Source organism: Patiria miniata, unplaced genomic scaffold (genome assembly GCF_015706575.1).
Source record: "Patiria miniata isolate m_02_andy unplaced genomic scaffold, ASM1570657v1 HiC_scaffold_6, whole genome shotgun sequence".
NCBI lineage: Eukaryota > Metazoa > Echinodermata > Asteroidea > Valvatida > Asterinidae > Patiria > Patiria miniata.
Genome location: NW_024037073.1, coordinates 5056618 through 5074081, shown reverse-complemented (window position 1 = coordinate 5074081; position 17464 = coordinate 5056618). Strand labels below are relative to the sequence as shown.

At 38.8% G+C, this 17464-nt stretch overlaps 1 protein-coding gene across 3 annotated transcripts in view; it reads left to right on the top strand.

The window, feature by feature from the left end:
- Positions 1 to 17464, top strand: part of LOC119742632 (kinesin-like protein KIF16B) — a 76313-nt gene that overhangs the window by 17365 nt on the left and 41484 nt on the right. For all 3 annotated transcript variants that reach the window (XM_038218763.1, XM_038218761.1, XM_038218762.1), the window contains exons 6-18: positions 5717 to 5778; positions 9002 to 9105; positions 9911 to 9980; positions 10612 to 10684; positions 11655 to 11722; positions 11852 to 11952; positions 13038 to 13184; positions 13886 to 13983; positions 14180 to 14251; positions 14759 to 14809; positions 15118 to 15177; positions 15710 to 15829; positions 16526 to 16577. In XM_038218763.1, the coding sequence (XP_038074691.1) occupies positions 5717 to 5778; positions 9002 to 9105; positions 9911 to 9980; positions 10612 to 10684; positions 11655 to 11722; positions 11852 to 11952; positions 13038 to 13184; positions 13886 to 13983; positions 14180 to 14251; positions 14759 to 14809; positions 15118 to 15177; positions 15710 to 15829; positions 16526 to 16577 (1078 nt within the window). The remainder of the gene's footprint in view (positions 1 to 5716; positions 5779 to 9001; positions 9106 to 9910; positions 9981 to 10611; positions 10685 to 11654; positions 11723 to 11851; positions 11953 to 13037; positions 13185 to 13885; positions 13984 to 14179; positions 14252 to 14758; positions 14810 to 15117; positions 15178 to 15709; positions 15830 to 16525; positions 16578 to 17464) is intronic.

Below are 17464 nucleotides of genomic sequence, written 5' to 3'. Positions count from 1 at the left end.
GTTAGGACCAAATTCTTCTTATTGTCTGATGTGTCGTCATGCATTGCACACCCGTGTATAAAACCTGTAGGAGTTGAATTTGTGTGGGTGGTAGTTGCGAAATTGTTCGAAATTTTTTATTTTTTTTAATTCACTTCTTCCGATTACCTGTTAAGCTAAATGTACAGTCTTTCAAATCTTAAGGGCATTTCTAGGATCATTTTGTTCTTTTCCAATAATAACACCACTCAAAATCTAATGAAGAATGTTCAGAACCTACCTGTTAAAGTTTCAGCTCAGTGGATACTACACTTTTTGAGAAAACAGTGAAAAACCATGTAGGCCTACAACCGTTTGATTGTGAAACACTATTTCCTTATTAAAACTCTTTATTTACAACGATCAGTTAATCGACTGATCATCTGAAATCACCTACAGTTCTTGATTTCTTCTAAATGACAGCAAGCCAGATGGAACAATTTCACAGGGTGTTAAGTACCAGTGTGATCTTTAATTCAAATAAGCTTTTTGATAATAATTCACTTTTTGGATAAATGTAAATGATCCAATACAGCCTGTCCCCCAAAAATAAATGCTGCAAGCAGAAACGGGCTCTGTGTCCTTGGAATATTGAAAAATGTTTCATGATGCTTAGGTCTATATAATGTTAAACCTGGGATATTCAGCTTTCAAATGCTATTTGTTTGATCAATTTTGCTTTTGCCAAAACAGAGATATGGTCCGTTGAACACAAAACACTCAAAAATCGATTTGTGCCACTTTCCGTAAGTTGATACTATAAACAGCAGTATTGCCAGTATTATGCACATGTATGATCACGCAGAAAAACAATTAGTAATGAATTGGTGAAGAAACGCTTTTGTTATTCATATTATAATGTTCTTTTCATTATTTGTGACACACTCTCCAAATCATCATAATAAAAACATATCTTCTGGAAACTTAGCAAACCTCAGTTACAGTCGGGCTTGAACAGGTGCCATGTCTTGTCCTGTCATTATTAGGCCTAACAATGTAGAAAGTGGCAGAAATGGATTTTTGAGTGTTTGTGTTCAACGGACCATATCACTGGTTTGGCAAAAGCAAAATTGATAAAACAAATGGTATTTGAAAGCTGAATATCCCAGGTTTAACATTATTTCAGCATCATGAAATATTTTTCAATATTCCAAGGACACAGAACCCGTTTCTGCTTGCAGCATTTTTTTGGGGGGACAGGCTGTAAATGCCTTAAGTTGAGAATCCGTGGGATGCTTTCAAAACTTCTGGTATGCTCTATATTTAATGTTAAAATATAATTTTTTAATTACTGGTTTGACTGTTATGATGCATTTAGCATTGAGTGTATATCACGGTGACCGTTTTAGCCGATTTTCGGCTAACTTTGACAGAATTTTTGTTAAAAAAAAAAAAGTTGACAGAAAATTTGGCAGAATGGATTTTTTTGGCAGATTTCTGCAAAATGGTTATTCGGACAGAAAAACATGGAATTTTAAATGGTACATTTGTTTAAAAAAGAGCTCAATGTTTTGAAACAAACCCTTGCATAATGGGACAGGTTGGCTGATCTAGGTGCGAAGGTTCACTGGGTGACACAACCGCGTTTCGCCTGAAATTTACGCAAATTCATAACATCTTTATGTGACTAGAGATTGTTTATATATTGTAAAACTGGTATAACCATGATTTTAGGTGTTTATAGTGTATTTCAAGTAATTCTGGGGAATTTGGCAGATTTTTGATTAGTCTGACAGATTTTTGAAGTGCATTTAGCAGAATTTGGCCATTACCTTACGGTCACCCTGGTGTGTATCATCCCCAAGAGTGGCTTTTGTGATACGTTTAGCAGGAATCACTCCAAAATCGGTGAAAAGTTGACGAGTTGCAAGTCAAAGAAATATTATATGATCAAAATAATGTATTCTTATTTGGACGGAACTATAGGAAATGGAATTATTGGGGGGGGGGGGGGAGCTGGTAGTACACAATGCATGAGTCTTACACATGTATACTTTACCTTTTATGTTTGATACACTGATGATTACAGGAAAAGATTGGGAAAGAAATGGTTTCCTTCCCTTAACCCTAAAAGGGCCGGGGGGGGGGGGGGGGGCGGAATCCGCCCCCCCCCCAACATTTTCCGTGATAGCCTCTAAAAAAATTTTTTTCGCGACCCGAGCTGTTATGACTTTTTAGCCTCGAGCTTTGCGCATCTTTTGATACCAAAAACATAAAAATCGGACCACGGGTTGCCGGGTAGCGAAAAATTTTCCGGCGCTATGCGCCGTGAAAACTGAATTTTCCCATATACGTCGTGTACACAGAGCAGAATTGCCATTCGTACATATGAATAATTAATTAGCCATAATTCCAAAACCCTTTGACCTATAGTCATGAAATTTCTTGGGTATGTTTAGGAAGAGTTGCTCTATGCATGTGCAAAGTTTCAAAATTTTTCGTCACTCGATAGCCGAGATCTTAGGGGGGGGGGGCGGAATCCCCCCCCCCCCCCCCCCCGGCTGAGAGATGGTCAAAATAACCCGGCCCCTTTAGGGTTAAACTGGGAAAGGTTATTAATGATGTGATAAACAGTAATTAGTTTTCCACGTGGCCAGCAACAAAAAAACAGCAGTTAGACAATTACATGTTTCATGAGTCATCTTACTGTGATGTATTTTTAATGATCATGAAGCATTCATAGATGTTTTTGAGAACAGGTAACAGTTTGATGTGGTTGGTTTTGAATTTTCATCTTGAAAGCTTTATAAAGTGAACTCATCATTTGTACTTTACTCATAGGCCATATTTTTACGGCACGATAATTCATGTACATGTATGTAGATGTTGGTCATTATAGAAATTTAGGGTCCCCGTTTTTTCTGTCCCTACTACATCTGAAATCTATATGACTTTATAATTCTGATGAAAGCAGTCGTCCTCCAAGAGTGATTATGAATAGCAAACTACCTACCCAACAAATAAAGAATTGTTTGAAGTCATTCTTAATGATACTAGAATTGCAAATTACCAAGTACCAAGGTAACAGGGACAGGAAAAATGTCACACTTTGGACCCTCAATTTATAGAAATGTCTCATGTATATATTTTAATGGGCAACATTTAGTAGAGTTATTTGGAAAAGGCATGAAGACTAGATAAAGGAATAAATTTGCCAGATGGGTCCATGTTTTAGGAGGATTTAAACAGTTGTACTTTGGACTGCATTACATGTATCATTGTCATTGACGAGAAACATACGTAGTGCATGCATGTCTGAACAATATGTAAATGTACCATGCACCCTCTGTAATGACCATGGAGGAATATGAAACATGTGCATGTATTATTTGCTAACACACCAATAAATTAATAGGCATGGGTTCGTGTGTGTAGCCCCCTCACATTTATAAAGCAATGTTACTTGTAAGACGTCATTTCTTCCTAGACAATTAAAAAAAACCAACACACAAAGACAAATATGTGTACCAAACACATACATTTAGGCTATATGTGACCGGCTCCACAAAAAAGGGTATTAAGTTGCGCTGAGCATTATTGTGTAATGGCCTGCTCAACATTGAGAGGGTGAAAATTTCATCAAAATTTATTTTCATTTTTTGTCGTGAATGTCATCTTTAATACCTATAGTTTCAGGTTTCATTCACAGAAATGTTGATTTTGATGAACAAAGTGGAAAAACAACCATTTTGTGTTCATCGTTCTGTTGTTCTACAACAAAGCCAGCTATTTTAAAGCCTGTTTTCTCAGTTGTGTAATTAGGACTCCAAGGAAGTAATTAATATGCAAATACATCATATCTCCAGAACAGGAGGGGCTATGGAGCTCTGCTATATACCAAGTGAAAGCTTACAATGTGGGCTTTCCAACCATGTATTTAATTTCACTTTTTTTGCGACATAGTACCCTTCTTTGTGGAGCTGGTCACATATGATGTCATTGTTTATGCCAGCCCGTTAATGTAGTATACCACCATCATTCATTTAAAGCCTTGAATATCTTGCTTTGTGACTGTCCTGGTGTGAGTAACTATATAATATTGGATGGCTTTGAGGGGGATACAAGAATAGATTGAACGAGCTATTCGACTATTGCAATGTTGCTTTCCAGGTTTTTCAGAGTCTCTAGTTCTCACATTTTGTCAAATTCTTTGCTAATCGAAATACACTGATTTATGTTTACCACTGGAAGCCTGATTTAAATAATAATCACAAAAAATTGCAAAGTATGGGATATATTTACCGGTATTAAGCAAACACAAATTACAAGTCCATATGTTATTTAAATCAAGCTGATTTATATTTTTTTTCAAAATAAGTGCATAAATCATTATTTGACTTAGCAAGATTTCGTGCTTTGCCGCTCCATTAAATTGTGCTCTGGTTGTGTTACTCATCTGGAATTATGAAACCAGTCAAGCGTGACTTGTGACCTCATCAACAGTCATGCAGTCACTACCATCATGATCTGTACAATGTAAGGGTAGGAATAACAATTTGGAGAGCATGAATCTTTCTCTATGTTGATTTTTAAAATGAAAACAGGTCAGTGTTCTCCAGCCTGTAAATATAACCTGGTGCCCCGCAAAGCTTTCTGAGGCACCCGCCAAGCTTCAAAAGCTGCCGCCAAGCTTCAAAAGTTGCCCGCCATGCTTAAAAAAAAGGAAAAAAAAAAAGAAAAACAATGGGACTACCCTTACCCTCCAGGGTATATTTTGGCCAGAAACTCTGCCAAAAGTAGTAACATGGAACGTTTGTCAAACTGACAAGTCTGTCCATTGTAGCAATCAATCAGGGCCCAATTTCATAGCGCTGCTTAACAGTAAGCAGAAAAGTTGTGCTTAATATAGCAGAAAATCATGCTGCTGCTTAAGCACTATTTCATTGCGCGCACATGGTGATTTTTATTGTTACATCACTGATTTAAGCAAAGTTTTCTTCTGGGGTTAAGCGTGCTTTTGCTGTGCTTACTGCTTAACGGTCCCTATGAAATAGATGGACGCTCGGTAAGCACAAAGTCGGCTGTTAAGCAGCGCTATGAAATTGGGCCCAGGTCAAAAGTCTCAAGGCCAAACTGCCTCAGAGTCCCTGGTCACTGATGTGTTAAAAAAGATGATGCTGAGCCAGTATTGTACTTAATTAGTAGTGTTACTGTGTTAGAAATGGCTTAAAAGCTGTTATCCGTACATAAATTACATGTTCATCTGCAAATAGCGCCCCCTAGCATAAAGAAATGTATGGCTTCAAATAGCGCCCCTAACATAATTATAGCGCCCCCCCCCCCTCCGTTTTTTGGACGGCGCACCGACCTTTAATTTTCAAAGTTGGAGAACACTGATATACATGTATGAAGTTCACCATAAGAAAAAAAAATGAAGAAAAAAAAGAAGGATATTCTGTGATTAAATCAAGAAACTAAGGAGGATTGTTTTAATTATAAAATTGAACAAAGAAATTGACAGGTTTATGGCTTCTGACTAGCATCATTGAACAATAAACATTGGCAAATTGGGGACTGCCAACATAGGGCTAGATACCTCAGTTGGTAGAGTGCCGGTATATTAATCCAAAGGTCGGAGGTACAAACCCCGCTCCCGCCAATTCCTTGCTTCAAGTTATTGTAGTTTTGTTGTGTGTTATGACCTCTTTGTTGGAGCACGTTGATTCAATAAAAAGCTTTTGTCTTTTTATTTTTGCAGGGTCTGTTCAGTAGGATTAAGAAAGACGATGACTATGGTGTGTCCTTCAGAACTGAAGTCAGGTATTATTCTGATCAAAACTCCTTTAAACCATCATTCATAAATACCTAAGACAGTTCACCCATTCCTATTGGTCGAGAGCCTGTCACGTGAGTGGATTTAAATGGTTTGATAACACAGACTGGTTTTAAACACATTTTTCCGGTGTCACATGAAATTTGGACTCCTATGAAATCTGGTCCCTTTACCCTTTTATTTGTTGAACCCCCACACGTGACCAGTCACTCTCCTAATTAACTTCACGTAAGCGTGCGCAATACTACCAATGAGTCCGTACTTCATAGAGTCCGAAATTCACACTACACTGGCACCCCTGGGTTCTGCGCCACACACGCGCAGTACGCGCAATGCGCTCACCAATATCCATAAAAGGACATTTTTAGTACGACTCGCGCGAGGCACATACCATAAACCTGAGTGGCGTTTTACAAAACATGAAGTAAAATTGTCAAACAAAATGCTTAGAAAATTGTGAATTTCTGACTCGCTTTGACTTTCTGACCGAAAGGTATTTATGAATGGGATTAAATATTTGCTTGACCGGTAGCAAACAAGTACATTTAAAACCGGCTTGGAGCCTGGTCACCAATAATGTCCCTCGCCTTTGGCTCGGCCATTATCCACGTCCAGCCCCTTAACCAGTTTTAAATGTCTTTGTTTAAAACTGGCCAAGCATATATTTATTCCTTTATTATTATCATTAGTATTTAGTTGACAATCAAACAAAATACAGACAGTACTGCAGCAATAATGCAAAATGCATGTAAAAAAGTAGCTGTGAAAAGCAGCAGATTACAAAATATATGGAGTTTAAAAATAACTCTCGAAATATACCTGCACATGTAGCTCATTCTATACACATGTTCAATCTGTAGACTTACGAATTTCAAGGTTTGGAAATTTTATTCCGAGGTCCAGTAAACAGAAACACAAATCTCGATCCCGTTAAACGAAAATTAAGAGAAATACATATAGTTTTTGCGTAGACATACAAAGTTGGCGTTATCTCCTGTGAAGTCAGTATCCTCTCTGGCAGTGGCTGCAATATGCGCCGCAGCACCTTGTAAACCCTTATAAGGTGCTACATAATGGGTCTCATATTTCTCATCAACTTCATTTACCTGTCTTTAATAATAGACATAATTTCCAGCGCCTTGAGTACCTAATTGTTGGTAGATACGTGCGGTATATAAGACCCCGATATTATTATTATTATTATTTGCAGTAAACTCAGCAGAGTCACAGAAAATGCAACACCATTCATAAAGTATATTTCTGCAGACATACCTGCAAATATTATTTTTCGTGGCAACTTTCTAGACGGTACAATTTCCCTCAGTATTTGGTAAAACAGGTCCACTCTTTTGCTCTTAAGTGAGGTTTTTCTTGATAATTCCAAGTGCAAATTTCTGGGCAATTGCAAATGATCCTACAGACATTTAATGGAGACTAGCCATGCACTCCATGCCAAAATTTGCAATTCAGTTACAACGGTTCAGAAAATCCTTTACAAAAATTATACAAGTGAATACTGATTTTCACCGCCCACTTGTACCAATGGCATGATAAAATGCACACAGTATGCACTGTACATGGTACAGTTTGTGTAAAAACAGTCCATAAAAATACAGTCTGTCACGAGCCAATATTTCCCATCAGGTCAGCATTTATCTCCCCAGCTAATGCTGGTACCCGTTTATACTCTTGGGTGGATAGAGGCAAGTGGGGTAAAGTGGCTTGCCCAAGGACACAACAAATGGCCAGCAGCTGGATTCAAACCTCTGACCGTCGGATCATGAGTCACGAACCCTATAACCACTTCGCCACATCCCACAAATAACATGTACATGTATGGCCTTAAAAACAACAAGCGGTTGCAGAGAAATAATACAGATGGCAGAAAGTCACGTGCCATTGATTTGTGATGACCTTGGTTCCTGCTGTTGTGGATTTTGAGAGTCACATGCTTTCACTTTAAAAGCACGACTGCATTTACATGTATATGATTTCAGTTGCGCAATAAATGGTGTAAAGTCATAGATTAACAGAGGATGAAATGACAAAATGGGACAAGTGAGCAAGCAATAGTCAATTTTGGTTTTTATTGAAGCAACATTTGTAGACATGACACAGTTGGTTCTGGCATTTCATCAAGTTTTTAATTTCTAATGCAGTGATGCAGCATTGGCTTCCAACAGTGCTTAATCTACATCTAATTTTGACACGTTTGAAAGTGAAACCCAGATTTTGATACATGTACAATTTCACATTCATATAGAGTCAACACATGCATTAATTTTATAATTGTATGGTGTGCGTGAATTTGAACCGACTCGGTCAGAATCAATCCACAGATCTCCTGCATTTCAAGGCTAATGTTTTACCAATTATATAGGTTCATCTTTGTTGGTATTTACATGTAGATCTGAAACATGTTAACTTAAGGTAGAAAATCCAGATTCCCTGCCTGACCGGTGTACAAACTGTCGTAAATGTGAAGTTTCAGTATGCCTTAGTGACCCGTCAATCAGACCAAGTTCTGCTTATGGTGAGCCGAGTTGATTTCTACATGGGTACCGTAGGTGTGACAGTAGTGTGAAAAGGCCTATACTCCTGAGTTTGAGTTACATGTACATGTATATTGAATCGCCTGGGAACCGCATTGCGATACCAAAAGACACCCTGGACTGAGATTCAGGCAAGTGGGTGGGGGAGGCAAAGGGGGCCATGGCCCCCCCCCCCCAAACGAAACCAATTTTTTTTTTTTTATGTGACATCGCAATAAAGGCAGGCAATGAGTACACCACCATCTTTTCCTCAAAAAAACATTGGTTAAAGTGGTCAGAAATTGCCTCAGATCGCACCACAGAGCATCTAGAATCCAAAATTTGAATCCACTTTTTTGGGGGACCAAAAATTGTGTTCTGGATCCGCCCTTGGATTCAGGGTGCATGCAAACGATGGTCAAGAAGACAGCGTAACTCAGAGGCTGTAAGCCACCACTATAAACCTGGACAGGGGCTGGACAAACTCTTAGGAATCTTTATGATTTTGTCTTGGGATCATGTGCCCCAGTGGTCACTGATTTAAACATTTGGGTCATCCTGAGACCGAAGTTCCCTGCCGAAAAAGTTCCCAGGTATGGAAATCTGCTGGCATTCCTATCAAAAGTTCATGTATAGTTTTACACATTTATCAATTGATCTGTGTCATCTTTACATCTAGCTACCTGGAGATTTATTGCGAGAGGGTCCGGGATCTCTTGCGACCCAGCCCCCAGTACACCTTGAGGGTCAGAGAGCACCCACGAGATGGTCCCTACGTACAGGGTGAGGTTTACAACTCTTGCTGAATGCTCAAGAATTCATCGTTTTAAATCATTGTGCCTGAATATTTTTTAGAATTAAGAGCATATTATGCAAGCAAACATAGATTTTTTTGTGAGAACGGATGACACTTGAGTTAGAAAACGCAAGCAGAAGAATTAAATTTGTGGGGCGCTGTGGTCCAATGGCTTCGGTGTTCGACTCATGTGCCGTGGTACACGGGTTCGAATCATGACCGTGGGAACATGGTGCTTGTGCTCTTGAGCAAGGCACTTTACCATTATTGCTTCGTCCTTCGGATGGGACGTAAAGCCGTAGGTCCCTTGTGTTGTGTAATGCATGTTAAAGAACCCAGTAACACTTATCGCTAAGAGAAGGGGTTTGCCCCGGTGTTTCTGGCAGTGGCTGCAATGTGCGCTGAAGCACCTTGGAAACCCGTATAAAGGTGCTACATAATGGATCTCATATTTTCATCAACTTCATCTACCTGTCTCTAAAAAATAGAGAGCGCTTTGAAACGGCCTTAGATTTAGAAAGTGCTATATAAATGTAATATATATTAAAAAAATCTCAAATGAAGACAACATAACAATTCACCTTTTTTGACAGTTTTCTACTTTGATAATTTATCTAAATTGTATAATTACAGGTATTTCTACAATTTCCCTTCATGAGATCTATATTTTTTTTCACCACATGGGAAGTCCACTGTATGTCTCCCAATTCAGGGTTGTGTGTATGTCTCTCTATTTGGGGTTTGTGTTTAATGATGCATTTCTTTTCTGGCATATTTTGTTTCTTTTGGCAGACCTCTCCAAACACCTTGTGTCTGACTACCAAGATGTACAGGCCCTCATGGACAAGGGGAACATACATAGGTACAGTACATAGCAGTCAGCACCCTCCGCATATCTATTCATTTCATTACAGATACCTAAGGAAAGTGCAAGTTACCAGACCATTTTACAGGCATCTTTTTAAGTGCGCTTTTTTGTTTTCCACGGGGATATGCATGAATAGACCTTTGTATTAGTTGTTAAACTTGAAATAACAAGAACACATCCAAGATGGCTGCTATCTGCAAGTTGTCTATAGGTCTTATTCTTGAGGGCACTGTTACAATGTAATAAATATGTGTGTAAACAGACATGAATCCAAAGTTATTGGATTAGGTTTTCATATTGCTACAGCTCAAAATTTACATTTTTCAATCTCCTGCTCCCCCCCCCATAAACCTGTGTTTGCACCCAGAAATTGACATTATATACTTGTTTACCAGAAAAAAATGACTTTTTTTGGTCAATCATAACCACGTGCCTTCTCAGACGATTACAAATCTTCATATTTCAAGGGGATGAATTTCCCAAAAAAAATTCTTAATTATTTTTTTCTGTCCAAAAAACCTGTCTGGAATACATTACAATGAATATCATTCACAGTTTAATTTTGAAGAGTTTTCTATAGAATTGTATAATTAAATGTAATGATATTGATTTTCGTTTTGCACAGAACGACGGCTTCCACGATGATGAATGATACCAGCAGTAGATCACACGCAATCTTTACTATCACATTTACCCAGGTAAAGTCATTCAATAAGTTATTTGCCATGCTTTTTCACTTCCAAGTTGACCCCTTCGGAGTTTGCCATAATTAAAAAAATGTACACCAAAAAAAATTAACTGTAAATTATACTTTATGAAACTTGATTTTTAGTATACAAATATTGAGTGGCTCAGAGTGCAATGGGAGGAATGTTATCGCAATGTAAAATCTGGACTTTTCCATTTCACGAGGCGAAGCCGAGTGAACTGGAAAAGTCCAGATTTTACCAAGCTATAATATTCCTCCCATTCAATATTTGTTTTATATAACTGACATATAGATCTTTGTCATTTGATATATTTGAACTTTTATTTCACTACAAAATTGATGGGAAATGTATTTCTTCCAAACCACCCCTTCACTAAAAAGTTTGAACCCAACTCTGTAGCGCTGGCTCTTTGGAGATATACGCGCTACGCGCAACGCTGATTGCGCACACCAGTATACATTTGCACACAAATACCGCATCTTGGAACAAGAGCGATCCTAACTGTTCAATAGTAGTCCCCATGGGCGAATGGGACCTTTTGAGCTCCGGCGTGAATGGGAGTAAAAACGAATCTCACGTGATGTGAATTCCATCAATCAAATGACAAGGATCTGTGATTTTTTCCAACTTTCACTCGGGAGGTAACACACTGAGTATACAGTGTTTAAAAAACGTCGGTGAAGGGCAAAACCTAATTTGATTTATATCACCCCGGCGCAAAAATTCCATCTTATAAAAATTCCATCTTATAATGATCTGTATGTCGGTTATATAAACTGAAACATTCATGAATTGTGTGGAACGATAGCAAAGTGTGACATATGATTTGTATACAATTCAACTTTGATTTCTTTTGAGACCTTGATTTATAATTTCCGTTTTTTAATAGGTTGATTGAAGTCACCTTTCTTTCAAACACAGTCGTTTATATTTTGTATTTTATCTTTTATTTTACCAGGCCAAATTTCTTGATGACATGCCCAGTGAAACCATCAGCAAAATCAACCTTGTGGATCTTGCAGGAAGGTAAAGTCAACATTGAAAACCCTGAGTTTTAATACAAAAACAATACAATAAAACTTTAATGTGTAATACAGATCAATTTTTTTTCTGTCAGATTATATATTTCTTTCCTTCCTGTCGTTTTATATTTAGTGAAAGAGCAGATGCCACAGGTGCAACGGGGGACCGGTTGAAAGAAGGCGCCAACATCAACAAATCACTGGTAACCCTGGGCAATGTGATCTCAGCATTAGGTAAGTGACAATTTTCATTGACTTGTCTTGCATCTCAAAATATCTGACAAATTATTGCTTTAATACTTGAAAATATATCGAAGAAGCGAAATTTAGGTTGAACTTCACTTTTTATAGATGGTGTCAAGGAGTATAAACACCAGCATGACCAGCATTGTTGTAGTCGGTGCCATCACAAGTCAGGTCAAAAGCAAATCACAAGTAAATTCGCAAGTCCAGTCACAAGTAACAGGGGATGAACATGACATGCTTTTATAACTGTTCATTTGCAGTAGGGTAACTGGGGGGGGGGGGAGTGCAGAGTGGCAGATTGAAATAGAATGGAGATTTGAAAAGCAAAATTAGGATGGTGATAGAGGCAAAATTGGGACAGTGAAAATGGGTAACGGGACAAAAAGTGTATTTTGCAACTCAATAGTTTCTACTTTGCCCCTTTTCACGATTGCCATTTTTCACGAGCACCCTTTTTCCACAAGTGCCCTTGTTAATGCCCCGCAAATGTCGTGCCACGTTAAAGAGCGCCATCTTTCATCAGTCACTTTCCGGTTTGAACAGCGCCTCCATCGAAAGAAAGTGTACAACCCCCCCCCCCCCCAAACTCCATCCCCCAAACCACTCTCACCCTTTGAATTGACGGAGTCTGGGTGTCCGGTGAAAAAATCCTATCTACCATTCAGCAAGGATGCCGAGTGGCGTTTTCTCGTCACTGCAATGGGAACACCAAACCCTGGTTACGTGCCTGGGTTTTTTTTTTTTACCAAAGAGCACCAAGGAATGGGAAATTGCACCAAGGCAAATGATTGAGAGCACCAAGGCAAATTATGGAGGACACCAATGTACATGAGGACACCAAAAAAGCAAAATAGTACCCCACCTTGTCTGTACAATCCAAGCTTGAAGAAAAAAAAAGAAAAGAAAAAAAAAAAAAAAGCCGCGTCCCCGCGTCAATTCCGGAACTTTGGTCTGACCAGAGACCGAATATTTTTTTTTTTTGGCCTAATGTGCAGAACTTTTTAAGAAATTATTATTCCTTCAACTTGAAGGCTGTGAATTTTGTTTGATTGTTTTTGTTGTTTTTATGACAGCTGACATGTCTTCCATGGTTGGCCACAGTCCCATGTCCACGGCCAACAGGCGCAAATCCAACGTCTTCATCCCTTACAGGGACTCGGTCTTGACCTGGCTGCTCAAAGATAGCTTGGGAGGCAACTCCAAGACCATCATGGTAGCAAGTAAGTAGTCCCAAACAGATTTAGTCCTTTGACTAAACAATGGGGTGCGTTCCAATCACGCGAACGTTTTTGTGTTTGTTAGCTAGGCCCTGGGAACATGCCATCCCCAAATGGAACAATAGTGTCATCGAAAAACTGTTGTCAAAGTGGCAGTGCCCAAGATATCAATTCTGCAAGTGTCACTGTGGTAATAGCTTTCAAAATCCACGGAAACTTTATTGTGACTTGAAGTGAATTTTTTTCCAGTAACAAAATCAAGTTAACTTGGGATGTTGAAAATGGAACATTTCAGCTGTGACAGAATCATCACATTCATTGGGTGTGTCGTGGAATACATAGCTAACGGCTCGGGGGACTGTGTGCCTTTGTTGCTAACTCTCGCCAATGTTTGTGTCAAACAGTCGGTCCCTCTTTACAAGCAAAAGGTTGCCAACATTGGCAAACGTTATAATGCTCACATTAGTGGAACTCACCCATGGTTTCATGGTGTTGGCTGATATTGACTACCTCCCCACCACTTTGCATCAGGAGCAGGTCAATTCAGCCAATATCTCGCAAATGATGCGTACGCATCAGAGAGGTGCAAGTGTTGGTTGTCGACGTGTGCAGTGGGCGGGGCAAACAGGTTCGGTCAATTAAACCACCACATTTTAAAAGTGTCCATGTTCTGGATCTTGATCTATATTCACTTTTCTTGACAGCTATTTCCCCAGCTGACGTGAACTACGGAGAGACGCTCAGCACATTGAGGTACGCCAACCGAGCCAAGAACATCATTAACAAACCAACTATTAACGAGGTAAGATAACACTGAGCTCACTCTCCCCATGGCCACTTCCCCTCCTTTGAAGCTTTAGAATTTCTGAATTCCTAAGCCTAAAATCTAATTTCTGAGTTCCTATTCTTTAGGAAAAGCTTTTTGTGTGTGTTTTTTTCTTTTCCTTTTCCCGTTTTTAAACACTGACCTTTGGTTGGATTTTTGCTTCTGGTTGCAGGATCCCAACGTGCGGCTCATCAAACAGCTTAGGGCTGAGATTGCGCGGCTGAAAGCCTGCCTCACTGGAATGGTAAGATAAATGAAGCCTAGGTACCAGACCAACACACAGGAAAATAAGATGTTTTCCAAAGCAAGGCTTTGTCTTCAGTCTTGGCTTCCTTTTTATTAATCTCTGTAATCATTTGGAAGACTATCATGTCCAAACTAAAATGGATATCCTGTTTACTTTGGCCTCATACAATAAAATATGATGCTCTGAAACTAGGTCTATTGAGTTGAGTCCCCTAGGTAAGAGACCTAAAAATCTCAGGAAAAAGCTGAGGAAAAAATCTAAGGTTGGACATTCATGACAATGAATTTGGGAGTACCCCCAAAATGTTATCCCCATTCAACCAAAGAGAGTACTGTTTGAGAAGACAAAAATGTGACTCTATAATTCATTTTGTAGGTCCAGAAAATCCTTGTTACGTCAAATATTTCTCAAGGATTACTGTTAAAGCTGGCAAGAAACATGAGCACTCCCTCACAAAAAAGACAAGCATTTATGAAACTGTAATAAAAATACTCATTTTTACAGGATTCTACTGATCTCCAAACAGTGGACAAATTACAAGAAAGTGAAGCTATGGTAAGTTTTTAAAGAGGTAAAACAACAAAACAACATTAATTTAATAATAATCATGAGCATAATAAATAAATGAATAAAAATTATACATGTGCTACCGAATTAAAAAATGTCCCATGTGTGGAGTACAGGATATTTGGTGAGATTAGCTTGTTGGATGTTGTGGCTTTGGACATTTCAGTTTTTCATATGTTTGCTTATAAGGCCATGTAAACAAAATAAACAGTTTGTCGTCCCTGCCTGCTTCCTTCTTTCCCGGTCGCCTCCGTTTGTGAATTTATTTTCCTGATAATAATTTCCTTTGCTTACAGGTAAAAATGCTGACAGAAGAGTGGGCCACCAAGTGGAAGGAAACACAGAAAATCATGAAGGTAATTGGTCAAACTTGTGGACATACAAAAAAATTGTAACAGAACTTCACTTTAGTGTAACTTGCAGTCTGGCACCAGTCAAGTGAGTGGACTTGTGCTGTTTATTTTACATGCAAATGGATGACAACAAGAGATGGCATTGACTGTTTTGTTTTGCATTGTGTTGTATGCTTCACAGACTGTACATGTACATGTACAGAGTGTATAGGAAGGTATGCTATAATTTAATAAATTCAGGAAGAGATGAGAGTTAAGAGATAAGAGATCAGGCATAAAGTTGACAGGTGCAACTGTAGCAACTTTGTGTGTGTCTCTAAACCATTGTTGTGGTTGAGACCTTTCCAAAGCCCCAACCCCCCTCTAGATCTTCTACTGAAACTTGATGTGTAGTGATAAATCCTTGAAAATCTATCTGGTGTCATTTTGTACTTGATTCACATCTGATATTGCATCATATGAGCATTCATATGAGGTCTCGGAACAACTCTCTAACTTATATTAATTCTCTGTCTCTAACACCATTTTTTTTTAGGAGCGTACTCTAGCCCTGAGATCAGAAGGAATGGGAGTCGTTCTGGATTCAGCCTTGCCCCATCTGATCGGTGTGGATGATGATCTGTTGAGCACAGGTCTTAAGCTTTATCATATCAAGGTAAGGCAATCACATTAATAATCCAAGACAAGATTATCTGCAATAGGCCCACTTTATCGGGTATTGACTATGAGCAGCTCCTCCAGAATCTTCTTGCATATTAGTTATCAGTTTCTGAACAATGCTGATGATTCCATTGCGAGACATGTTTTTCAGAAAACTTGTCTTCAGCTTTTGTCCAGTATTTAATGAACTCAGGGTTCGACCTCAATTTGATTTTTTGTTCACTAGCCAGCCGGGCTACTGAAACAGACTCTTAACTAGCCCACAGGCATTTTCACTAGCCCGCATGTTTTTCTTTTATAAGAGTGTGTCACAAACAACAATGTGCATACGTGTAAAATGTGTATCCTGAGGAAATCTTGTCAGTGTTTTTAATAAACAGATATAATATTTAAGCCCTATAAACAGTTATTAAAATTTGACACAAATTGATACACGTTTGCTTTCTGAATTTAATGATTTATTTATTCCTGTCCTTTCATTTTTGCTGTATCTCAATAACTTTGGACTTGCCAGCCGGGCTACTTAAGGAATAGTTTGACTAGCCCGCCGCTGTTTTGACTACCATTTGGCTATCGGGCTACCGCTAAAGTCGAATCCTGGATTATTTAGACTATTAATCAACAACATGGTTTATTTTTGAGAAGTATTGCAAGATATTTTTTTAGTTTTATTTTGTCGTAAACTCTCCAGGAAGGAAATACAACGATAGGTCATCAGGATGCTGATCAACCGTGTGATATCGGTGAGTGATTGACCAGTGCGCAATGCCATGGTTCTGCTGAGCTGTGAAAAAAACACTAACCATTAGCTCCAAATTTTCTGCAGTGCTTAGTAAGGATATTTAGCTTACAGTGAGTGGAGCTATGAAGTTGGGCCCAGTTCAATAGACCGTATGCGTTGCGGCCTTCTTAGAGGGCATCTTTTGTTTTTGTTTTTTCAGTAACAATGAATGCACAACAGGTTCACTCATGCATATCCCAGCAACACAAGGGCATTGCCCAACCTCGTCCCCAGTGCTTACTTTATTTGCAACCTTGTTTCCAATAGTAAGCCCTGGATAGGAAACTTCCTTCCTGTATTCTGATTCAATACTGCAATTGGCTAGAAATGAATTTATATCGTGTAATTTGTGTTGTTAGTTCCAACATGCATTACGTGTGTTCATGATCATTTTATAATGTCAAAAATACTCATTTCCTTTCCCATTTGCTCATATTAATATGAAATGTGATATTGCATATTGGCGGGATAAGATTGTAACATTTTAACTTCAAAAACAATCGTGTTTTTGTAACTCAAGGCACGACGGATTGATTCTGTTTTTACCCCAGACACTGCATACAAAAACAAACGCTAATGTAACGCACAGGCAGGCACCAGACTATTCTCCATTTGCATACATGTTCAAAAATTTTGCACATGCAGATGATCCAATACCAGGGTGAGAGAGCAGGTAGTGGTGGGCGCATACTGCTCGACACCCTGGGGATGAGGTTGGCCATTGCCCCATGGGTGCTACGCCTAAGGTCTATAGCCATAAACCATAGACTGTGATATGTTTCTTTGACAGATGGCTTGTTGTATTCGAATTTGAAATGACACAAGTTGGGATTTTGATTAAGAAATCAT